The 27,334-nt window shown below is 32.1% G+C and overlaps 3 protein-coding genes across 3 annotated transcripts; 2 read left to right on the top strand and 1 right to left on the bottom strand.

Annotated features, from left to right (window-relative positions):
* The first annotated feature begins 12,822 nt into the window (after positions 1-12,822).
* LOC149902941 (uncharacterized) lies at positions 12,823-14,212 on the top strand. The gene is made up of 4 exons (XM_090109741.1): positions 12,823-13,033; positions 13,154-13,305; positions 13,627-13,785; positions 14,043-14,212. The coding sequence occupies exons 1-4, from the start codon at positions 12,870-12,872 to the stop codon at positions 14,210-14,212; spliced, it is 645 nt and encodes a 214-aa protein (XP_089965867.1). The 5' UTR covers positions 12,823-12,869.
* A 4,158-nt stretch (positions 14,213-18,370) lies between these two features.
* LOC149902940 (uncharacterized) lies at positions 18,371-20,352 on the bottom strand. Its single transcript, XM_090109737.1, has 5 exons — positions 20,271-20,352; positions 19,406-19,622; positions 19,133-19,287; positions 18,760-18,918; positions 18,371-18,584 (listed from the first exon to the last, which is right to left on the bottom strand). The coding sequence occupies exons 1-5, from the start codon at positions 20,338-20,340 to the stop codon at positions 18,415-18,417; spliced, it is 771 nt and encodes a 256-aa protein (XP_089965863.1). The 5' UTR covers positions 20,341-20,352; the 3' UTR covers positions 18,371-18,414.
* LOC149902939 (uncharacterized) lies at positions 20,081-25,566 on the top strand. Its single transcript, XM_090109739.1, has 5 exons — positions 20,081-20,130; positions 24,096-24,312; positions 24,431-24,585; positions 24,801-24,959; positions 25,135-25,566. The coding sequence occupies exons 2-5, from the start codon at positions 24,149-24,151 to the stop codon at positions 25,302-25,304; spliced, it is 648 nt and encodes a 215-aa protein (XP_089965865.1). The 5' UTR covers positions 20,081-20,130; positions 24,096-24,148; the 3' UTR covers positions 25,305-25,566.
* The last annotated feature ends 1,768 nt before the right edge of the window (positions 25,567-27,334 follow it).

Raw genomic sequence — 27,334 nt, 5'->3', positions numbered from 1 at the left:
GGCAATGTCGCGAACCCCACTATTTTATTCAACGTTACTTAACACGCGTCCTTTGCTTAACTGGGTTTTTCTGTTTTCATTAAAATTATTATCAATTTTCCCACTGACAGAGCTCCAAATATTCACTGAGTTACTTTACGTATAATCGATTCTGTAATGTGTTGCAATCAATTTAACAGCAACGATTTGTTCTTTATGATTCCAACAGCTCGTTGTTAAATTTAACCGGCTAAAATATAAAACAATGAAAACGTACTGAACATCAGAACTTATGTGTCATGTTAAGATAATATCTTGTTAAACATTTTAGGAATTGTTATGTTTGTTTAAACGAGCACCATAAAATTAACCAGTTAAATGTTAGGCTTTTGTGGTCTTTAGTACTAGAGTGACCTTTACGTGAGTTGCATATTAAATAACATAAATATACGAATTTATTCAAATAATAACAATGTAAAAAGAACTCTATGTGACATTTATTTCAAGAATTTTTTATATCACTAGTTGCGTTCCACGGTTTGAGTTTGAGTTTGAAATTATCTTTAACCTTATCCTTATGAATTATGAGAATAAATAGTAGCCTGAGTTACTCCTTATTATATCGGCTATTTGTCAGTAAAAGTCCCATCAAAATCGGTCCGTCTATTTTGGTATATGTACCGTGTAGACATCCATATGTGCATGTAGTAAAGATCCGTTATTTTAATATATAAAAAAATCCAATTATATTATTGGTATAGATTAGTTGCATCCTCACAGAATAACACCGTTTCGTATAAAATGTACTTAACGGATCATTAATCATAACAAATAAATTCATTAACCCTTTAGGGCATTTAGGAATAACGTCATTAGGAAAAACAATTTCCTACTAGTAATATAGTGTTTATGATTTAAACTGCTAGCAGACAATTACTTCCACGATGATGTAGCGATATAAGCATGACGTTAATTCATTAAATTCAATAAAAAATGAATAATAGATGATTACAGTATTAGATAATATATGATTTAGTAGTTTCATCAGGGAATAACATGAATAGCTACTAACAGTAAAAAAAAAACAAGAAATAAGGTACCTAACATGATAAAATATAATAATTAATTAATATTAATAAGAAGAACCATAAAGATAGAAGAAGAGTAAGTAAAGAAATTGTATTAAATGTTTAATATATTGTATTTAATAAGTTTTCATCACATTTCAAGGCTTTAACGTATTTCTCGTAATAGTTCTACCTGTTACAACTTGGATTAATTACAGGAAAAACTATCCTCTAATATGAGGATAATTTTCGTATGGATATTTTAAATAAAATAAAGTAATATAATAATACTACTTACTACTTTATAAAATGATAAATAACGATTTAACAAGCGCATCAAATATATATAACTTGGTAAGAGTATTTTTACGACTTCACTAAAGTTATGAAAAATAAGGCTTATTTTTATCCCCCGCAAAGACGTTTATTGTTGAGTACTGTATATAAAATTGCGTTACATCCTACATTCTTATAGGGTATGAAAGTGGCGAAGAGCATAAAAACTAGTTTTTTCATATAAAAATTCAATGAGGAATATGAGGTTCTTTATTCTTAAAGATTAGCAATGGCAAAAAAAGATTATCTATCAGAAATTGAATCAAATCTATTAAAATACTTATATGATAATTAATAGAATAATTGTGAATTTGAACTTGAAAATTGTTGAAGGTCCAGAATCAAATAAAGGCAACTTTTTTTCAAAAATCAAACTCTAAATTAAATATATTATCAATCCGCAACCCTCGCCTAATCCACAACATGAGTAAAGAAAACGTGTCTGAACGGCTGAAGATTCGACATGTATCATTTACGCTCCCACTACTGGGACACGGGCCTCTATGAGGGTACAGGCCATAATCCACCAGCTGGCAAAAAGCGAAGAAGTCCGAAATCCTCAGCACCGAGCATTCGATAAGATGTATATCTATTGGTTTGTATCTATTGTAAGACATCATACAAAACAAATCACCCACAGACACCTAGACCTATTTCAAATCACAACCAGCACATAATGCAATGTTTTCGCTATAATATTACATGTCAAGACGGTAATTGAATTTCTAAAAGCACATTATAAAGAAGTTAAAAAGTTATTATTATTTTGAAAAGAGTAAGAATATAAAATTTAATAACACCAATCATAACCATAATATTTTGACTCCTCCGCACCTTTTGAAAAAGGTACGCTGAAACTGTACGTTTTTTACAAACGACATTTTGTGAGGTCGTAAAGCCTTAACAATTACCCTCAAACCATCGAACCGTAATATATAAAAATTGTTAGAAGAATATATTTTCACGTGGTCTTGGCTATTAATTAAAAAGCTGTGCGGGGTCAAGGTTATCTCGCTAGAGGGTTATTCATGTCAGCGATCTCAGCTCGAAAATAGCGGAAAGTACTTATGTGTCTTGTAACAGAGCGTACTTCAGTAAACATGTTCTTTGGCTTGAGAAATTTTCCTGTATTTTCGTATGGATCAAGAGTTTTCCTTTGTGAGGTTACGGCATGATTATGGTGTGAAGAAGAAATAGTTAATGCGTAAAAAAATATTTTCTTTTCTTTCCTTTAAAATGAAAGATTGGATTGAAAAGTAATAAGGAAAGTGAAATACATTAAATTTGAAAATTTTAAACCTACTAATAGTTGCAAAAATGATTGCGTCTTATACTTACTTAAATTATAACTCGCATTTCATGTCAGTTGCATAAATCCTTTTTTTTTTATTACAAACTAGCGACCCGCCCCGGCTTCGCACGGGTGCAATGCTGATACTAAATACACTACAGAAAAACTGTGAACGTTGTAATATATAAAAACATAGCGGCCCGGCCGGCCGGTACCGCCGCAAACGCTACGTCCCGCAAATTTTTAAATCTGTAATATCTTCGAAAATATTCACGTAAATCATACGGTGTAAAGGGCCATATAGATCTATATTAAATGAACAAAGTATTCAAGGTATTTAATTGGTTAAGGATTAATGCTGTATTGGTGAAAATCGCTTCGAAAATTAGCTATTATTTGTCGTAAAAAGTAAATGACAAAAAAATGTTATTGTGGGTTATCCATAAGAGATAGACATATACCATCGCGGACTTTTCTGTAGACCTTTTCAATGTGTATAATACTTGGTACATTATTTTGATAAAACTCGTAGGGTTCAGCCTGCGTTTGCAATATAAGCGGTTAAAATGTAATTATTTACAACATCACATTAGAAACCTCAAAAATAACAGTACTTCTCCACTATTTAATGGATGTTATTATACATATAAACCTTCCTCTTGAATCACTCTATGTATTTAAAAAAACCGCATCAAAATCCGTTGCGTAGTTTCAAAGATTTAAGCGTACAAAGGGACATAGGGACATAGGGACATAGGGACATAGGGACAGGGAAAGCGACTTTGTTTTATACTAGGTATGTAGTGACAAAAAATATTTTTAATTATTTTATTACCAAATAAATAAATAAAATATATATGTAGTATATTTTTTTATTTGTTTCTCTTTCATTTGTTCGATTCGTTCTCCTGGGTCCTTTTTATGGTGGGTCCAAAAATTTCTCAACACAGACACAGGACATATTGATATAGGACATGATTCTCCTGTTACTTAGATTTTATTTTATACCAAAACGTCATATTATTATCCATACTTAATATTATAAATGCGAAAGTAACTCTGTCTGTCTGTCTGTTACTCAATCACGCCTAAACTACTGAACCAATTTTCATGAAATTTGGTATGGAGATATTTTGAAACCCGAGAAAGGACATAGGATAGGTTTTATCCCGGAAATCGGAACGGGTTTTTCTTTGAAAACGCGGGCGGAGCCGCGGGCGGAAAGCTAGTTTCCTACATCGAGATAGTATGTACTACGTACTAGAGAGGCGATCGCTACTACACTCTCTTTAACACGAGCTAGAGGCAAGAATCACAAGTCTCTTTAGTCTGTGCCGGACTGTGCCCCCCGCTTGCCGCGTCAACACATGTTATTGCTCTGTTCAAAATGCCTTCGTGTGTGCTAAGATATATTGTTTTAACAGTTCCCATAATACAAACAAAGCCCGAGGAGTGACTTTTCACCAGTAAGTTTCCTTATTATGAGTAAGTCATGCATTTTACTAATATTGTTATCATTTTGCGAAAAATCACCACGCGTTCTGCGTTTTGCGCCATTTTTCATAGACTAACAGCACAGACGTGACACTATCGATGAGTCTGTTAAAAAAATGTAACTGGATTTTTTAACTATGTATATACAATATATACTAGGAAAGATTACCGTGGTGTAGTACCTAAATATTTATACTTTTACCCGACTACGCAAAGTAAAACGGTAGGTTATATTAAGTAATATTTATTTATTTACCTATTTTTATTTATTAAAAAAAGGTTCATCAACAGTTGTTCCAATAGGATTTATAAATTATTATGCACAATAATTACAAATAAACACAACATTCACAGAAACTAATACAGTAAAAGTTCCTTAATCGCGCTTCCTTTATTCGCGTTTTCACTATTCGCAGATTAAAAAAATGCGACCCAATTTCTATATTCGCGACTAAAAATTTTTTTTATTCGCGGATTTAATAAGTACATACATAATAATACAATTATTCCATTAGGTATCTTACCCAATATCCTTGTCAAATGGACTAATAAGAAAGTAAAATAGATCTTATTACAAGTTTGCCTAAAGTACATAATATTATGTTCTTAAATGATATCGCCGAGACCTTTGACACAAGCCGCCTTTGTCGCAAGCCGCCTCTGCCGCGATTGATGTTTTTGAGAATGTAAATAAACAGAATGGAAGCAACCTTATAACTCAATAAATAAAGTATATTTTTAAATGTAGTTCCGTTTATAGTAAAAGCCGCTTTGCGTATTTATTGTTTCGTCTTTCACATTCGTTACAAAAATTGTGATCGAGTAAGGGGGCGTCCATAAATTACGTGAGGTGTTTTTTTTTTATTTTCTGCCCCTCCCCCCCCCCTGGTGAGATGTCGTGAGATTTTATTCAACCCCCTTCCCCATCCCCGAATCTCACGTGAGATTTTTCAAAATGTGAGTTTCTTATACGTAAACGCCATCAACATTGAATCATCGTATCCATTTAATTAGGGCTATTATAAACCTATACTCCAAAATTCGATTACATCATGAAGCAAAAACTGATAAAACTATTGATTACTGCACAAAACGACAAAAGCTTACTAAATTGATATTATTTAAAGGAAATTAAAATACATAGTTTAACACTAGAGCGCACGCGCGGGGGACATAGGTCACCCAGTGCTATATATTGCTAAATATTTTTTTAAAGAATCGTGCTTGAGTGTTGTTGTCTCAGGTATTCCCCGACTACCAATCACCGGACATTTTAGCAGCGTGTCAGCTTCCTTGGTGCAACGAAGTGTACTCTGCGAAAATATAAAAGTACATGGGTGACGCATGTCCCCCGCGTGAGCGTTCTAGGAAGTTTTTGAAATCATACAATTACGAGTGAAAATCAAGTATACCGCTTTTATTTTTTACTGCTCTTATGATCAATTTATACTTTTAAGAAATTATTAATATAATGGGTAACTAAAATCGAAATAAAATACTCAAATTCGAGTGCTAGGACATACTTATTTTTTATTGAAAATAAAATTTTATTGGATAAGAACAACTTATTCTTAAACTTTATAATTAGATGATTATTTTTACCAAATTTGTAGTTTCCAAAGTAAAAAAAACTGATTGATCACAATAAGTAAAAAATTAGTTACTTTTCACAGAGGTTTATGTTTAGCTCATAATTTAAGTAAAATGAGAAAATATTGATATTTTTTTTGTTTCATCACATAAAAATAAAGTTGATTCATAAATAAGTATTTCGTTTACTTTTTAAACTACGATTTTTATGAAAAAAAACGTGCGTCGTATTGGGTGACATATGTGACCCACGCGTGCACTCAAGGAAAATTTTAGGCGCGAGCGCTCTAGTGTTAATATAAAATCCTCTTTTTATTAATTCCCTAGTATTAGTACCACCAGATAGTACCGAGTAAACAGATTGCACAATGTGTCGCATCTGCACGCATTGCTTAATCTTTGAACTTGAAGCCACGCCCCGCTCGTTCCACACGTACCCCACCACATCGGCCGCGCGCAATGTTTTTGTTTGGAATAACCCCTCTAGTAGTACATATATCTCGATGGTTTCCTATAAGCTTAATATAAAGTATCGATAGCTGATACTATTCTTTAGCGTTTCTGTCTAAAGGGATGGTTTTATGAATAGTCAATACATCTCCTTCCTGTCCCTACAGGATAAAATATATACCATAATGTCTTCAAGCAGTATTTTTTCCAGTTTAGGAAAGCGATAGGTCTAGAACAAGCCTAAATAGCTCGTCATTTTTCATACTGGAAATAATACTGCTTGTATTTCTCTCTAGAAACATTGGAAAAAATTATGCCCCTTCTTCAGCTATATTTCATGCCGTTTCAAAAATATATATACAAAATATCGTATAAAAGTTTTTTTATTAATGAAATCATTGCACTCTTATTATTAAATTGATTAAAACTAAGGATTAAAATAACTCAAACAACAAACCAAACATGGAATGCCGTTACAAAGTCGGTCTAGTCTAGATAACATTACGAAATATTATAGTAATGAACGTTGAAAGGAAACATGCTTACAACAATGACCTGTTTGAGTCATTGATATTGGAAACGGCGTTTAAATATTAAGTAATTATCAATATTTAATTATTAAAGGTAATTTATAATTATTAAAATAGCTTATCCTTTACTTATTAGTTACAAAATAATAAACATTTGCATTTGCGCGTGTTGGAGTTTGAAGTCTTTACTGAATTTTCTTCGTACAGCAATCATAATGCTTATTTCAAATTTGAATTTCCATGTGTTAAAAAACCGCGACAATAATATAATGTGTTTATCTGTTTTATTATCTCTAAACGTATTTTTTTGTTTCTTTCAAAAATGTTTGATGTCTAGTTCTTTTGACTAGTTTTATTCTATTAAAAAAATACTAAAGAATACAAATACGGATTAAATGGTAATTCTAGAGGACTTTATTTGCAAAACTATATCGTTGTTAATATAATATTATGTACCTTTTCCGAAATATTTATAAAATTAAAATATTTATTTTAAAATTTCAAAATTGTATTTTTGTTTGCACTCTGATTGCTATGATTTAATTTGGTAAGTTATATATGTATAAAATGCATATTGCGCACTACAGATATGAATTATGTAATAATAGAGTTGTTTTTGTTTGTGTAAATGAAGAAATTAAAGAAAAACACTTTTGGCTCATTAATAGTAAGGTAAATAAATAGGTAGGTACACTGACACAGCGTGAGTTTAATTTATATCTTTTTTCGCGTGTTTCTATCATTGAACGCATAAATAAATCTCTATATTATAGAAAAAGTTCATTTTTTTAAATAATAAGAGTTAAATGTAGGTACATATCCTCACAACAACCATAGGTTGGTATCAGCTACATAGATATGATAGGTAACCATAGTAATGTATTGTGTTACAGAGAATATCTCTGTGGCATGTTTGCTAACTATCAGGATATTGGTAGGTAAACTATACACCAATCACAATAAAACACTAAAATAAACATCATTCATACGCTAGCAATTCACTGTAGAAATAATCGTCCTAGATATTTGAAACTAACTGATTAGTTTTGGATGATTTGTAGTGATGTTTGTCCACTACTAAGTAACATTAATGTCATAAATGTTTTCAAAATATAGCTATCTTCATTGTGATAAATCATAAACTGGTATTACGGCTCTTAACTGCTTGATTCTAGCTGCTGCTTCTTCTTTTGCACTATTCCAAGGAGACTCTCACTAGTGGTGTACGATTTAAAAGACATGTCATCCCTATATTGAATTGTCTTCATCACATAATATTCCAACTTTATGGAACAGAAGTAATTTATAACTTCGTCAGAAAGTATGCATTAAAAATATGCCCTCTAATTGAATAATATCACACGTCTGTTTATTATCAGCTAGGTATATTATTAACAAAATTATTAGAATTTATCAGCACTTAAAGCCTACAGTAAAATATAAAATATTGCAACGCTATGCATGTACCTTCAAAGATGAAACGATAACTAAACTTCATTGTGCAATTTACAATAAATGAACTTACCTAACCCTTTATTACAAATTTTCTAAATGTTCTAAATTCCCAAAAATGGAATTAGGACGCGATTTCAATTCGGATAACATAAGGTAATTTTGAAGAGAGGAAGGACTTAGGAATGTTGATTGAACTCTTAACTAGAATCAATCTACTTAAGTATACAATTTCCTCGATTTTTCTCTTAGTTCACATGTGCAATTGCCCCACTTTCCCTGTTCATTTCAACACGCAGCGAACCAGTTTATGAGGCAATGCACACAAACGCTAAAGTCAATACAATAATTAACTAATAAGCGATTGTTTGTAGGGTCGATCGAATGACCTTTCGTGCGAACTGTTTTAAGGAAAAAGCAATATGCAAATGCACATGCATATGCATATAGTGCTATGTATTTCATCATCAACCCCCCTTTTATTGCCACTCCACGGACGGTCTAGAATACAGCAAAATTCTATAATTATTGATTATGCGGCTTTTCTCAAGTAGTTTTTCTCCACTGAATGTACCAGTAGAATTATAATAATAACATGCAGATAAATTGCCAATTCAATTTTAACATTTTTTTCTACCAGGATTACCATGTTGTGTTAAAAAGGCTTTAAAATATAGTAAAATTTTGCATTCTATATTATGTAATTTTATTTATCCTGCAACTAAATATTATTGAAGTGAAACTTCTTTATCGGGGGTGGACAAAAATTTTGTGTAACATTTTTGCGTTACGCCGCGCGCGTGACATTTTTGCGTTACGCCGTACTCGTGACATTTTTGCGTTACGCCGTACTCGTGACTATAATACATGTTATATTAAAGTGATCAGCAAAATCAAAGGGTTTGTTTTAATTCTAATTCCAGTGAATTTCTAAAAAAAGTAAATAAGTAATTACATCTATTTTTCTAATACTTAGGTGTAATAATGGTATTTATTTTTCTAAGTTATAATTTATGATTAACTTCACTTTTGTTTGTATTTTTCAATACACTAACACGTGGGTGGAATTATGGTATCAATTTTTTCTAATACTTGAATGTTGATTGTGGTATTTATTTTTCTAAAATTGTATTTAAAGTTAACCTCAGTTTTTGATTGAATTTTTTAAAACACCAACACGTGGGCGAGATCATGTTATTTATTTTTCAAGTTATTTAAGCTTAACCTCTGTCATAATATGTATATACTATCAACTATGTGCGTCATTAATTTCTGACTGTTTCGAGATTTCGACATTAGGAATTTATATTTATTACCTCTATTGTTCGAACAAAAATAAGTTACCGCCTTTAAGAACTTGCCGACAATGTAAGTACAGTATTGTTTCTTAGAAAACATTTTAGGAGTATACGATAATAAATCTATGACTCACGTTAACACGTGTTTGCTTGATTGGTGTTCAATTATGATTTTGTGAATTCAATATTTATAAGAATAAACCTCAAACTCTTTATGTCCAATCAAAATCCGCTTAAGTCGAAATCCTTTATAAGTTGAAAACTCTATATAACTCGAATTTTTTGGCGTCTCCCTTGGTCTTTTGAACTACCGCACGAGCTGAGCGAGCGAAGCGAGCGAGTCGAGGCAGTGGCCGGCGTAAATATTCAAATAGGTAGCGAGGAGCGAAGCGACGAGCATCTTAGGTTAACTTTTGAACTACCGCACGAGCCGAGCGAGCGAAGCGAGCGAGTTGCAGCAGCGGCTGGTGTAAATATTTAAATAGGTAGCGAGGAGCGAAGCGACGAGCGTGAGACTAACGTATTTCTGTAATATTGTATACAAGCTGTGCCGCGCGGTTTCACCCGCGTGGCTATGCTCCTGTTGGTCTTAGAGTGATAATATATAGCCTATATTACTCGTGGATAATGTAGCTTTCGAATGGTGAAAGAATTTTTAAAATCGGTCCAGTAGTTTATGAGCCTATTCATTACAATCAATCAAACAAACAAACAAACAAAGTTTTCCTCTTTATAATATTAGTGTAGATAGTAAATTATTTTTTGAAAAATAAGGTCATAAAGAAGTTTCACTTCTTACGTGTGTACTCTAGTACACGCACACATTTTTTTTTTATTTAATTTAAATCTTCTCTTTTTTAAAATGTTAACAATATTATTATCCATGAAAAGTTATTATTCAGGAAAATACGCATTTCGTAAATTTTGCATGAAAAAAACGTAAGGAGTTATTATTTCGTACCTACTTAAATAAAATTTTAAAATGTAAAAGAAGGCAAAAATTTAAATCAAAATATAATACGTATTTCATGTCGGAATGGTAAAACTTTCGTATGCTAATAAAATTAAGTTTCAAGCTTAAAGAAATAAAATGAAAAAAGTGAACATAATTATTGTCTATTATGTCTACCTACTAATTTTTATAAATAGTGATTAGTGAATAAAATAGTAAACAGTGAGTGACTCTGATTATCGCAATGAATTGCAGCAAAACCCTAATTTTGTTCAAATGTTATTATAAAAAGCCTGAGTTTTTCCGCATAACTATTAAAGTCATTCAGGCAAAGTGTACACTTCGCAGGAGTTGAGGGGGCTACAGATGTCAAGTGTTGGAATACAACTAGCCTAGATTTCAATCTAGGCTGTAAATTTTGTAATTCTAGCGCGCAGCCCTGTACTAGTGATGAAATTATGTTCTACCTATTATGTTATAATCCTAACGAAACAAATTTTAGCGTAGATGAGATGTTTATGTTTTATATTTCATTAGCGCGGTTTTACCCGCAGTGCTCCGCTCCACCGGTCTTAGTGTGATTATGTGTATATAGCCTATAGCCTTTCTCGATAAATGGGCTATCTAACTCAACAAACAAACTCTTCAGCTTTATAATATTACTAGCGGTCCACCCCGGCTTCGCCCGTGGTACATATTTACGTTTTCTCTACATAAAAACCATCCTCGTACTTCAAGGAATATAATAAAAAAGAATTAACGAAATCGGTTCAGCCGTTCTCAAGTTATGCGCTTACCAACACATTTTGGGATTCATTTTTATATTATAGAGATAAGTGTAATTAGTGTAACTATATATTATTTATAGTAAGATTTATATTCTTAACCAGAAAAACGTCTGCTGTTCTGTGCGGACGTTGTTCTGCCTTATTGCCTTCTATTCCTGTTTTTTTTCACCATAATAATATGATGATGGAAAGCCTTTTAAAAGAAAATATTAACATAAATTATTACAACATTTAAATTTCTTATTTTTTTTCCGTTTCAGATTTTCTCTATAACAACGTCAGTGTTATTAAAATAAAAGTATGATATCATTTCGCCAGCGATTTCTTTTTAAAGTTACAAGGACATTTGCGAAATAAAAGCTGAAGTTAATAATTATACAAGTGTTTTGGAGAAATTGCAGTGAAAATGTCCGTATCAAAGTAAACACAAAATGATTTAATATTAAAGTAAATAGCTGTTATAATCACCTTGTGAATTAAATTATTATATTAGCTTAGTAGAATTTCTTAAATATACTTCATCGAATATTATGAATTACTTAAAGGCTTAAACCAATAAAAATATATATAATTTAGATAATAAGAACGGAGAAAATTAATTCTGATTTCCACGAATCCCTAATAAAATATTGCACCTTTTTTTGTAAGGTAAACATTTTTTATTTTATTTGCATAAGGTTTCTATCGCTTATCACAGTCCATAAAATTTATTTTTGCATTGTCAGTAGTTCATATAAAGTAACTGCATAAATGCAGCTGCATATTGTTACATCATAATATTACAATATTACATTGTAAAAACAGTTTAATTCAACCTATTGTAACAATATCCTTCCAAAGAATTATGTATATTTATTCTGTTTTTGAGTGTTGTTTCTGGGACAATAGAAGATGATTTTGGTAATTATTTCCTGTTAGTTTTTATTTTTTTAGTAAAAATTTAATGGTTTTTTTTATCTTCGAACGGCAACCGAGCCGGTGGTTCCGTAATGGTAAGAGATCACCACCATCCCGAAATAAGGCTTGTAAATTTAAAGGATAGAAAGAATAAGGAACTGAATTAGGACTGGAATAACTGCATCGAAGTATCCATGATTATATTGATTCAATTGAAAAATAAAAACAAAGTAATAATAAAAATAGGGCATGAGAATAGTTAAATTACATACATATTATATTAATTATGATTATCGTTATTCGTAGCTATCATTTGATTAAACAGGATGATTTTTATAATATCAATAATATTACATTTAAACGTATTTAGAGATATCATTAATTTTCACATGTTATAAAATATTTCGATATAGAATATGATAGCTGATACGAATCAAGATAATGTTTAAGAATTTATATCGTTATTTGGAGACCTTTATCTTATAGGCAATTTAAAGAACTAGATACATTTATAAATTATCATATACAATTTTTAAAATAAAAAGGAAAGATATTTACAAAAATATTGCATCTGCATTTCAACAAATTCACAATTAATATTATATTTACCTATACCTTTGGAAAAATAATTACGCACTTGGGTACCGTAATATGAACAAATACAATATATTCTATAATGTCCTGTTTTTCAGTCAAATCTCTACCAAAATGCAGCGTGCTCGACAATGACTGCCTGAAGAACGTTATGATAAAGAAGCTTAACAATCCTGGCTTGCCAAGTTTCAACGTACTACCATTTGACCCTATTTATTTGACCGATATTACCGTTAATTTACCAAATATGGTCAATGTTACCATTAACAAGGCCGCTTTAACAGGTGTCAAGAATTGTATTTATCAAAGTTTCGCGTAAGTTAAATTCAATCTCAATTTAAAAGTATGGGAATCAGTAAAGCCGTTAGCGCGTGATACTGTGACCAAGGGAAATAGCGATTCATTTTTATATATATATTAAGATAATTTTTAAAGCATTGATTCAACGGAGGGATCGGCGAAAGAAGAAGTGCGCTGCAACCTGACGCTGAAAGGTGGCTACACCGCCAACGCGCCCAACTCCGTATTAGCTGACTTCCAGACTGACCAGGACCTGCACGGCCAAGGGACTGGACAGATTAGTGTTAGTGAGTATTGAATGCGTTGTACCAAACTCTTGTAATAAATTTTCAAAAGTCAAAGTCGATGCAATATAGTTTTTGAGAAAAATAACGAGGCTAGCTTTCGTTTCAACGTACTACCATTTGACCCCCTTTTTCGATTCCCTTTTATGTGATTCCCTTCTTTATAACTTGCCATTTTTAATAATAATCATATATCATATTATATACACTCATTTTCTCTTAGCAATTTCCTCCATTTTCTTGAACCGGGCTAGGCGTCTGTTATGTTCCTTTCATTGTATATAAAGAAAAAATGCTTACACTAATATTTTATATTGTTTGCAGTTAACCTACACATGAAAATTGAATTGCCATTTAATTTCGAAAAACGCGGGAACAACATATTCATCGTCTGCTCGTACGATGAAGGAAAATGTGACTTTGATTACCAGGGCTCGGTGGTGTTCGCTGCTGACAATCTTTACGTTGGTGACAAAAATATAGGTAAGCAAAACGCTTATCTTAGCATATACGAGGTACAAGTTTTAATGTATGGCTCTTCTCTTGCCATTTGATAAATATGATCATATTAATAAGCTGGGCGGTTGATACAATATTTTTCAATCGCTTCATTTCGGATAACCTACCCCAATTATTCTAGTACTACTGGTTTTGATCTTAATATTTTTACGATAAATTAATTGAAATATTTAAATTACAGGACGGTTATCTTTTAAATACAAAACTTTATCATTTTTCAGCTGCCGACGTTGTCAGTTATTTGAATGAAAACTGGAAGCAAACATCATTTGGTCAAACATTTATCGACGAGTATTGGAAAATCTATTTCGCTTACAGCAAGAGATTTTTGGAGGGTGTGCCCACAAAAAATTACATCACCGATGACTTGACTAACTACATTCAAAACTAAACCAATCACCTTCCATTATTAATAAATAATTGCATGTTAGAAAGCGCTATTTCATTTATGTCCTTTTCCTTGAAATTTAATATAATCTATACTAATATTATAAAGCTGAAGAGTTTGTTTGTTTGTTTGTTTGTTTGAACGCACTAATCTCGGGTACTACTGGTCCGATTTGAAAAATTCTTTCGGTGTTAGATAGCCCATTTATCGAGGAAGGTTATAGGCTATATTTCATCACGCTACGGGCAACAGGAGTGGAGCCACGGCCCACGGGGGTGAAACCGCGTGGAGCAGCTAGTAGTTAATAAACGGGGGTCCCCATAGGGGATATAGCCCATGTGGCCGTAGCTTGACTGAGGAAAATCATTTGTGCCTTTAATTTCTTCGGCAGATAATTTATTTATTGAAAAATGTCTTCCAAAATATTTTCTAAATATTATGTTCGATGCACCTATGATTTTATTATGATAGGTATGGTAGTATTCTTGACTATCAGGATGTCTGGAAGAAATGCTGCTTTAGCGACAAGACATCCCACTGTGATCTTGTCCGTCGACTGTCGTTTACTTTTGCTATTTTATCAAAATATAGTTTTTTTTTTCTACATAATATTATACTTATAATCTAGTGATGACATTCACCGTTTTCAACCAACGATAGAATAGTTTTATATTTTGGCCTGAGACTGCAATGTACAATTTACCATCTTTAGTTCAAAATTTATTTTAAACATGAATGTAATGAACAAAGAAAAGAACTGAACTGCACCCACACCAGCAACTTAAAAATTAGCTATTAACTATATTATGATACTACATTTCTTGTATTTATTTAAGGGGAATAATTAAACGAGCGACTGAAAATAAAGTGAACGACTGATTATGAGATACTGATTTAATAACTTGAGCGGTATGAATTTGAGTAATCGACAAATAAACTAAACAAGCAACGAATATTAGTTGATAATAAAATACAGATTGAGCGTACTAAAGGAGGATTGTGATTAATTCATTTGATGTATTAGAATTCTAACTGTGTGATTACATTACTATATGAGCGACTAAAAACAAAACAAATTGAGCTGATAGTACCTACTCTGTCCATTATAGTATTTTTCAAAGTGATTTTTCTATTCGAAATACCTCGATTAAGATAAAATGCCACTCACTATAAATAAATCATATGCCAAATAATGAATATTGTAATAATAATACATGACGTAATTTTGTCACTCAAACAATTAATATTAGGTCGCTCAAATATTATGAAGCTGCTCATTTTGTATTTTTTGTAACGCATATTAATGTTTGTTAGTTGCTGATCTATTAATTTTTCATCGCTCGCAGTCAGTCGCTCACTTAGTAATTCTGTTACCCCAATTAAATATTTTTGATAACTAAAACTTTAATTTACAGTCACTCGTTTAAATACTACCCTTTAATTAATATTAATCTATAATTTAGTCTAAAATTTGCAGCATATTTTAATTGCTGTATATTTTAATTGTATTCGCTTATAAGTTTGATTTTTTAACAGCTTAAACGATAGACTGACTATTCGTGTAAAATTCAGCTTGATATCTCTACGTGTTCCTGAGAAAAAGGGTCTTAACAGACAGGCAGACACACAACAGGAGCCTATAAGGCTTCCGTTTTTAACTTTTATGGTTTGAAACCTGAATTAAATATCTCCAACAGTTTAGACAGAAACATTTTATATAAATTTATAAAGAATAGAAAAAATTCGATCACGAGGCGGGACTCGAACCCGCATCCTTCGCGCCATTCCGGGGCGGATGCCTGACCAACTCAGCCACTCGTGACCCGCCCGAGCAATCGAATTTATTCTATTCTTTCAGTTTTATGTGTCTGAAGGGACACACCGCGCGCCATCTATTGAGATGATTAACAACCATTTCAACCAATATGAAGCACTTTTCAGTGAATACAATATTGTAACGATGGAACACGACCTTTTTTTGTTGAATTTATATTTTTGGTTTTATGGCATTCAAATGCTTTATAAATATAAATTTATAAAGAATAGAAAAAATTCGATCACGAGGCGGGACTCGAACCCGCATCCTTCGCGCCATTCCGGGGCGGATGCCTGACCAACTCAGCCACTCGTGACCCGCCCGAGCAATCGAATTTATTCTATTCTTTCAGTTTTATGTGTCTGAAGGGACACACCGCGCGCCATCTATTGAGATGATTAACAACCATTTCAACCAATATGAAGCACTTTTCAGTGAATACAATATTGTAACGATGGAACACGACCTTTTTTTGTTGAATTTATATTTTTGGTTTTATGGCATTCAAATGCTTTATAAATATAAATTTATAAAGAATAGAAAAAATTCGATCACGAGGCGGGACTCGAACCCGCATCCTTCGCGCCATTCCGGGGCGGATGCCTGACCAACTCAGCCACTCGTGACCCGCCCGAGCAATCGAATTTATTCTATTCTTTCAGTTTTATGTGTCTGAAGGGACACACCGCGCGCCATCTATTGAGATGATTAACAACCATTTCAACCAATATGAAGCACTTTTCAGTGAATACAATATTGTAACGATGGAACACGACCTTTTTTTGTTGAATTTATATTTTTGGTTTTATGGCATTCAAATGCTTTATAAATATAAATTTATAAAGAATAGAAAAAATTCGATCACGAGTGGCTGAGTTGGTCAGGCATCCGCCCCGGAATGGCGCGAAGGATGCGGGTTCGAGTCCCGCCTCGTGATCGAATTTTTTCTATTCTTTATAAATTTATATTTATAAAGCATTTGAATGCCATAAAACCAAAAATATAAATTCAACAAAAAAAGGTCGTGTTCCATCGTTACAATATTGTATTCACTGAAAAGTGCTTCATATTGGTTGAAATGGTTGTTAATCATCTCAATAGATGGCGCGCGGTGTGTCCCTTCAGACACATAAAACTGAAAGAATAGAATAAATTCGATTGCTCGGGCGGGTCACGAGTGGCTGAGTTGGTCAGGCATCCGCCCCGGAATGGCGCGAAGGATGCGGGTTCGAGTCCCGCCTCGTGATCGAATTTTTTCTATTCTTTATAAATTTATATTTATAAAGCATTTGAATGCCATAAAACCAAAAATATAAATTCAACAAAAAAAGGTCGTGTTCCATCGTTACAATATTGTATTCACTGAAAAGTGCTTCATATTGGTTGAAATGGTTGTTAATCATCTCAATAGATGGCGCGCGGTGTGTCCCTTCAGACACATAAAACTGAAAGAATAGAATAAATTCGATTGCTCGGGCGGGTCACGAGTGGCTGAGTTGGTCAGGCATCCGCCCCGGAATGGCGCGAAGGATGCGGGTTCGAGTCCCGCCTCGTGATCGAATTTTTTCTATTCTTTATAAATTTATATTTATAAAGCATTTGAATGCCATAAAACCAAAAATATAAATTCAACAGAAACATTTTGTTTCTACAATGTTCTTATAGTTTCAAAATACCTACTATTATGAAGTACCTAGTTGTGGCGTTTTCATTTAATTGTTGTCTCCTACAAGTGTATGTGTTTTGTGTAATACTTGATTGAGAACGTCGTAAAATTCAGATTTTAATCTTTAATTTTAATTTTAGTATTTCATTGTCTACAGCTGTGGTAATCTATTGAAGAGCAAGTCATAGTATAAAAATATACAGAAATAATCTTATATTTAAACTAGTGGTCCGCCCCGGCTTCGCCCGTGGTACATATTTCGCAATAAAAGGTAGCCTATGTCCTTTCTCGGGTATCAAAATATCTCCATACCAAATTTCATGCAAATTGGTTCAGTAGTTTAGGCGTGATTGAGTAACAGACAGACAGACAGAGTTACTTTCGCATTTATAATATTAATAAGTATGGATAGTTCTAATACAACTAAAGAATACCTCCGTGCAGAAAGTACAAAAAGATAGATATATGAACTGGTAATTAATAACGAGACAATGATAGTATATACTTGTAATTCAGTTTAAGTATTTATATTGCTAAAAATGTTTAAGATAACGCTTTTTAAATGATAACGCTTCAACTTAAAGCAAATCAACATTATTCAATCGTATTCCTACTTATTTGGAGGAACGACAAGCTAAAGAAAGAAAGAAAGATAAAAGAAAGAGTGTTTTATGCATGCAACTCTTTAATTTCTAAATTCTAAAATTCTTTAACACTTCCAGATTAGTTTTGCAGGTAGGGAGTCAAGTCGTCGGTGATGTATAAACTCGTGGGCACACCCTCAAAGAATCTCTTGGTGTAAGCGTAATAGAGCTTCAGATACTCGTTGACAAATGCTTGGCCGAAAGATGATTGTTGCCAGTTTTCATTTAAGTAACTGACGACATCGGAAGCTGAAATCAGATAATTATTTGTCTTAGATAAAAATCAAACATGTAATTTTTGCAAACAAGCAATTCGGTTAATGTTACTGGTAATTTTCGAAATTATAAATAAATTTCAACACAGGGTAACATTGACAAAAATATCCTGTGCAATTTCGTTGTTCTTACACCACTAAAAGCTTACCTATGTTTTGGTCACCAACGTTAAGATTGTCAGCAGCGAACACCACCGAGCCCTGGTATTCAAAGTCACATTTTCCTTCATCGTACGAGCAGATGATGAATGTATTGTTACCGCGCTTTTCGAAGTGAAGCGGCACTTCAATCTTCATGTCTAGGTTTACTGTGGACATTAGAAAAGTATTAAAATGTGAACTTCTACGTAGAACATTAAAGAAAGATAGACATCCTGGTTCAAGAAAATAGAGAAAATCGTGCAAACTTGCATCATGGAAATGAGGAAACCTTTGTAGACTTTGAACCATTTTCTTTATTTTAACTTCCACACAATCTGTATAATTTCTTCACATGTATCTGTTACAGCGCATGGAACTCACCAACACTAATCTGTCCAGTCCCTTGGCCGTGCAGGTCCTGGTCAGTCTGGAAGTCATCTGCTAATGCGGAGTTGGGCGCGTCGGCCGTGTAGCCACCTTTCAGCGTCAGGTTGCAGCGCACTTCTTCTTTCACCGTTCCCGCCGTTGAATCGATTCTTAAACAAAATTTTATTATTGTACTTTCACGACTACTTTTTTTAAGGTAACATTTTATTAACTTTTTCAAGTTTATCAAAACGAAGTTATGCACGTGTGAAATTGAATTCAACTTACGCGAAGCTTTCGAAAACACAAGTCGTGACTCCCGTTAAGACGGCGTTGTCAATGGTAACATTAACCGAATTCGGTAAATTAACGGGAATGCCATTCAAATACATGGGGTCAAATGGTAGTACGCCGTAAGTAGGCAAGCCGGGGTTGTGAAGCTTCCTTATCATAACCTGTTCCAGGCAGGGGTTGTCTTGCACGCTGCATTGTGGTAGAGATTTCACTGAAAACAAAGACCATTCATGTTAATAATTTCAATCGACCGATTTCAAGATTGAACAATTAGAAACTTGATGAATTATGATGTTAGAAATGCAATATCATACAAAATAATACTCATTCACAAATTGTACATAAGCATATTTATCATGTAAGAAATCTACAAGCATTAAGCAACATATAAAACGTTCTTAAATTCTTATAATGTATTAAATCGCCTAATCTTATTCTATCAATTTGATTTATATTAAAATTGTATGATTTTGTTATCACATTGTTTATAGATCACAATGCGATCAAGGACATCAAACCTATTTTTTTTTTGTTGTATTATAAAAAAAGAAATATAAACTGTAATTGGGTACATAGAAAACGATTAGAGATGAAGAGCTGTTATGTTTTATTAACTACAACGAATTTAGATATAATAATATTATGTGTATACGTCTTTTACAGAGACGGGAAGACTTCGAAGACGAAGAGTCAATTAAAAATATAGATCTGATACTATGGTATGGATAATTATAGATATGTAGTTGTTTAAAAAGTAATTATATAAGTAGTTAAAAATTTATTGCATACGTTATTAGATTAAACTTCAACTTCAATATTTATTTCGTAAAAAATATATTTTAATAACAATTTTTTTTACCGAAATCATCTTCCGCGGTCCCATAGACAGCACCCAAGAACAATATAAATACAAATTTTTGGAATGCCATTGTTGTGATGTGTTGAAGTCAACTGCTTTCACAATATTATATGCTCTTTATGGTAAAGCGCCACTATTTATAGTGAAAAAACTGAAAGAAAATCTATACAAAGTGGTTTTCAAAAATCTACCTTAATCACTTTATATACAATATGTTTTTAAATAACTTCCCAATGAAAGATGTATGATATCCATTTTGAGGTTGTTTTCACAGCTGGCTATTTTCATTTTTATGGTTCATTTTTGTTTGTCACAGTTTTGGTGGTTCCGTTTTAGGTTTTTTTATTTAATATTTTGTTGAATTGAAATTAAATTGTATATATATAATATTTTCTGTTTATTTTTTAAATATTTAAAATTAATTAATATATATTTTGATGTATTTTTTATTGATCTATTATAGAGGGTAAACAGTCATGAAATTCAGCCCTCATCAAAAATAATGAATATGGTGAGGTATGGTACTAAAAGGACAAAAAATATAGTATTTTCGCCCCTTGAAGAACAATAATAGAAGTTGATGCTTCGTATTTATTATCGGTCGGTTAAAATTGAAGTTAGAGATTGCTTACTTTCAAAATTTAATTTAATTTAATTTAAAATTATCGTTTTGACAGTCACACTGTAGAGACTGCAAATGTGTGTGTTAACGCTTTATGGTTGGCACATTTTTGACTAGCGTAAAAAAAAATTGCGTTTTTCTGATGAAATACTACCGTAAACAGCACAATATCTAACCATTTTCTACGAAAAACGATAATCACAAATCCAAAATAATAAAATTACTTTAAGTCAATTTGATTAATGTTGTCTTCGTTGCGTATCGTCCCTGTAGAAAAATGTGGACCATTTTTAACCTGATCGTGCGGGGTGAGGTAAGTGTTTAATTTTGGCGGGAGGCGGAGAGTGTCCGTTCTGTAGCTACTATTATGTATTCTGTGATTTAAGTTTACCTATTTTAGGGTGCTTTGCCACTTTCGGGTGCTGGAAAAGCGTTGCGAAGCTATTACTCAAAATTATAGAACTACAAAACATACCTCGCACGCATCTCTCGCACGCTCGCTTGTTTTGTATGTGCACCGCTGAGCCGTTTCCATTAGAGCTGTAAAAAGCTCGGTCGCTGACCGAGGCGACGTAAATAAAGCGATAATGCCTCCTACCTTATTGGTTACTTACAAACATATCCCCCGCTATGCTATCCTGGGAAAATTCACACATCTCTGGTGAAAAAGCACCCTTCCACCGGCACGTTTCAGTTACGCCATTAAATTAACAATTATGCGTCAACGATTAATCATTATGTCATGTAATGATAGTGATAACATAATTTTAATGAGGTTTTTTTTTCGTTTATAATATACGAGCCCAATGACAAGGAAATAATAATATATTTTATTACTAAGTTTAGTACCGTCTCGGCAACACATCTTTCAAATAATAATTAATCAGTTCAACAGTTGGCTAAGGAATCGGTAAATACATACATTAAATAAAAATATACATTGGAACATTGAACCTCTTTTTTTAAGTCGGTCAGAGATTTCCAAAAAATAGTCAATACAAGTACCTACATATATTTGCTTTAATATTAAATCATTTTAAATTTACTTTGATACGGATATTTACACAATAATTTCTCCAGAACACTTGTATTTAACATGCGTTTTTATTGAGCTTCTGGCCTTGAGAAATTCAAAAGAAATTGGTGTGCCAATTGTTATCATATTTGTATTCAATTAAAATGTAATAAGTGGTGGCACATATTGCTTGAGTAAATATAAAATCTAGATATAACTGCATATTAAATAAAATATTCAAAATATAATATATTTATGATAATATTTTTGCTATTGTATATACTTAAATTTGGCGTGGCGGTACACAAGATATTTTGAACATACTAAGAACAATAAAAAAAAACACATCTTTTAAAGGATTATTTGGAATAGACCGATTTTTTTAATAATTCTTGCCTATAATATGTATGTGTTGAGAGCGGAGCGCATGAGAGCTTTTCCATGGCCTAATCGCAACCCAATAATGAAAGAAGCTGTATAAAAATTAATTTTTGTATTGATATTTATTTATTTAGAGTATAATTGGAACACAAGAAAATAATAGAAATTACAGTTATCTATCTATACATCGTATCCAAAAAGAACTAAACTCCAATTTTTTTTTTCATTCGATAACAGTTTTTTGGGTTTTAGAATTATTCAAAAAGAAGACGAAATTTCACGCGCACTGCGCTTCCTTGAATTAAATATACGTATGCACAAGTTTTTACAACAAATAATTAAACATACCTACCTATTTTTACCATTACATAATATTTACAAATTTCATCAAAGTTGAACTCGAAGCATGCTAAGTTTTATTTAAATTCAGTAGGAACTAGGAAAGTATAGTTTGTGGAAAACTCAGACATAGGTACAAATTAGTTTTTTTTTTAATCCATAAAAGTACCTATACATATAATAAGGTTTTTTAATACCTTCGATGTATCGAATTTCTTACATACCTAATACTCAAAATAACCTGCTAAATTAAAAAAAAACAATAATATGTTACATTATATTGACAGTAATTGTATTTATTTACATAATATATTTTAGTAAGCATTTTAATTTACGCGTTCTATCTGGCGAAGTCAATTCTGTTATAATTATTTGAAATCGAAGAAATCCACATCAGCTACAAAAAAAAATCTTTCATGATTTCACATTTTCTAGTATTGACATACAAGAAAATAATATTGTACCTCCTTTTTGTACTATCACGATGGAATTAATCTAAAAAAATAAACATGCATTTAACCTATTTATATTAAGGCATTTAATACATCGAATATCTTTAATTTATATGTAAGTCTTAAGCCTTAAAGCCTACAAGCCTTGCACTTGCAAGGCTAACACGATTAAGCATAATATTATATAATAAAAGCTCATAAAAGCTCGGCAGCACTCAAAAATGCACAAAATATGAACATAAATAAAATAAAAAAATAAAATGTGAACATATTAAGTCATTATTATAGTTAAATTAAAAAAAATTAAAACCCACCAAACACAAATGAAGCGTGATAAATAAAACACCTGTGAAATCTTCAAAATTTCCGACTTACCTACGGAAGACATTAAAAAAGATTTTTATGTTAAGATCCTAAGGTTGTTTTTCGTGCACCGTTTTCTTTGGATTTTCTTTCAGCATTTTCACTATAAATAGTGGCGCTTTACAGTAAAGAGCAATTAATATTGTGAAAGCAGTTGACTTCAACACATCACAACAATGGCATTCCGAAAATTTGTATTTATATTGTTCTTGGGTGCTGTCTATGGGACCGCGGAAGATGATTTTTGTAAGATATTTTTGATAAAATAGTCGTTTAACTCTCCGAAACACTTATTATTTATTTTTCTAATTATTTTATTATAAAAATAGCATCCATGTGGCTATGTGGTCTATGATTGCGTTGTTATACATAAACGTGGTGATAACAACACAACAATCTTATTAGATCTATTTGATAAGATAATCATAGCTAATATTCGATTAAGCGATTTGTATAAGAAATGATAAAGATTTGATTTTTTTACCAAACTCATCCTATTAAAGTATTTTTTTTAAATGATTTGTGAATTATAATAATAATATATTGCACTAAAAATAGGTATAGATAGATATTAATAACCTTTAAAACTGTCATTAAATAGTACAAATCTTACCAATAATTCAACATTGTATGCTTTATCGGTTTGTTTTCAGTGAAATCTCTACCACAATGCAGCGTGCAAGACAACCCCTGCCTGGAACAGGTTATGATAAGGAAGCTTAACAACCCCGGCTTGCCTACTTACGGTGTACTACCATTTGACCCCATGTATTTGAATGGCATTCCCGTTAATTTACCGAATTCGGTTAATGTTACCATTGACAAGGCCGTCTTAACGGGAGTCACGACTTGTGTTTTCGAAAGCTTCGCGTAAGTTGAATTCAATTTCACACGTACATAACTTCGTTTTGATAAACTTGAAAAAATTAATAAAATGTTACCTTAAAAAAAGTAGTCGTGAAAGTACAACAATAAAATTTTGTTTAAGAATCGATTCAACGGCGGGAACGGTGAAAGAAGAAGTGCGCTGCAACCTGACGCTGAAAGGTGGCTACACGGCCGACGCGCCCAACTCCGCATTAGCAGATGACTTCCAGACTGACCAGGACCTGCACGGCCAAGGGACTGGACAGATTAGTGTTGGTGAGTTCCATGCGCTGTAACAGATACATGTGAAGAAATTATACAGATTGTGTGGAAGTTAAAATAAAGAAAATGGTTCAGAGTCTTCAAAGGTTTCCTCATTTCCATGATGTAAGATTGCACGATTTTCTCTATATTCTTGAACCAGGATGGTCTATCTTTCTTTAATGTTCTACGTAGAAGTTCACATTTTAATATTTTTCTACTGTCCACAGTAAACCTAGACATGAAGATTGAAGTGCCGCTTCACTTCGAAAAGCGCGGTAACAATACATTCATCATCTGCTCGTACGATGAAGGAAAATGTGACTTTGAATACCAGGGCTCGGTGGTGTTCGCTGCTGACAATCTTAACGTTGGTGACCAAAATATAGGTAAGCTTTTAGTGGTGTAAGAACAACGAGATTGCACAGGATATTTTTGTCAATGTTACCCTGTGTTGAAATTTGTTTATAATTTCGCAAATTACCAGTAACATTAACCGAATTGCTTGTTTGCAAAAATAACATGTTTGATTTTTATTTAAGACTAATAATTATCTGATTTCAGCTTCCGATGTCGTCAGTTACTTAAATGAAAATTGGAAACAATCATCTTTCGGCCAAGCATTTGTCAACGAGTATCTGAAGCTCTATTACGCTTACACCAAGAGATTCTTTGAGGGTGTGCCCACCAGTTTATACATCACCGACGACTTGACTCCCTACCTGCAAAACTAATCTTGGACTATTATTTAATAACTGCGTGCAAGCCTGTATTTTGTCAGCATATAAGTAATATTATTATCATAATTATGATGTGGATCGAATTCGGGGAATTATTCTTTTTAGAACCACCCACGGGATCAAACTAAATATTTCTGAAAGAAAGATTAAAATGACATGATTGAAAAATTTGCGCTGAGGATCTTTCAAGTAGGTACATACATTATATTTTATTGTCCGGCTTCCGACGTCGTCAGTTACTTAAATGAAAACTGGAAGCCATTTGGCCAAGCCATTAATGTACCTAATACTTGTAATCTAATATCACCTTGGCCAAGCATTTGTAAATGAGTAATTGAATCTCCGATAGGGTCTCATCTCCAAGATATTCTTTGAGGGTGTGCTCAGGAAATATTGTTGTATTTATTATTTCTAAATATTGAATCTAATGTTGAACTGTTAATAAAGAATTGCATGCGTGAAAATAGTATTTTATTGTGATGCCTTCACCTTCACTCACCTATTACGTATTTCCATACATAATAATATACATAGATAATATTTACATGATGATTGTTTTCATAATTAAGAATTTGTTTTTATCGTTCTGAGCAGTCTATAATAATAATAGTAGGAACATTTATAAATGATTGAAAACTTTTTTCTTAAGATTGTTTGTAGGAATATCTGGTACTAGCTGCTCCGCGCGGTTTCACCCCCGTGGCTCCACCCCTGTTGGTCGTAGCGTGATGATATATAGCCTATAACCTTCCTCGATAAATGGGCTATCTAACACCGAAAGAATTTTTCAAATCGGACCAGTAGTTCCCGAGATTAGCGCGTTCAAACAAACAAACATACAAACAAACAAACAAACTCTTCAGCTTTATAATATTAGTACTTTATAATAGTAGTAGTAGTAGTATTAAGATAAACTTTCACCAAAGCCACTCATAACTTACGTTCGAAATAAGTAATCACGAAAATAATAAAAGGTATACTAATAAATAATTAGTAGTTATTTAAACGCACTCTACAAAATATATGCCGTATATCTATTCTAATATTCTAATAAAAATAATGTTTTTATATTTATTAAATTATTATTTTTATTAGAATTTCTATTCAAATATGCACGTGTTTTAGGGGTAATGGATGGCTGGATTTAAATCTTAATTTTACATAAATTAGGTTTTAAATCTTATCTATGTTTTTTTATCTTACCGAATTAATCAATTTTGATTACATTATTATGGGTTGTTTGTTTTGTGGAGCAATTGAAACACACAACAAAGTATTACAAAAAGATTACAAAGATCAAATACAGATAGTTTCAAAATACAATTTCCTCTTGTCATCGCAACCGATGTTTATAATTTTTTTCGATTCTATCAAATAAAAAATATAAAATTATAAGCGTCATAGGTACCTACGAGTCTATTTCTTTTGCGTCATGCATGACGAATATTAATATTGTTTTGCTAATAATAAATTATATAATAATATTTTTTGCTACTTGATCTCATCCAAAATTTTTCCATAACAGTATCGACCATCATAATAACCATGAATGAATGAATGAATAAAAATACTTTATTTGCACCAAAACAAGGAAACAATACGAAAAAACACATACATGATTGCTTTGGATGAAATAATTCATTACAAACACTAGAACTATAGTAGATAAAATCTTAGATAATTTTCTATTTTCATTTCGTTGAAATTACAGAATTACTAATGCTAACATTTGGCATGACTAATTTCATGCCTTTCAATTTGGGTAATGCTCCATGAAATGGCTAAATGTATGAATATACAAACATATTATTATGATTTTATTAATGTTATCGGTATATACTACTACATACAATATTACATTACCTGTATATTATATTAAAAAAAAAGTAATGCGTAAGAAACCGCATCCTTTGCCTTGAGATTTTTTCTCACTTATTGTACGTTGAAAACTCGGATGTAATAGCGCTATTTTATAATAATATAAGAATAATATCATTTAAAATATTATTAAGATGTATACCTAT

Source organism: Colias eurytheme, chromosome 14 (assembly GCF_061535395.1).
Source record: "Colias eurytheme isolate Ceu_HAF_F1 chromosome 14, ilColEury1 Martin Lab GWU primary, whole genome shotgun sequence".
Classification (NCBI taxonomy): Eukaryota; Metazoa; Arthropoda; class Insecta; order Lepidoptera; family Pieridae; genus Colias; species Colias eurytheme.
The sequence above is the reverse complement of the archived record's forward strand: the minus strand, read 5'-3'. Positions and strand labels throughout refer to the sequence as shown.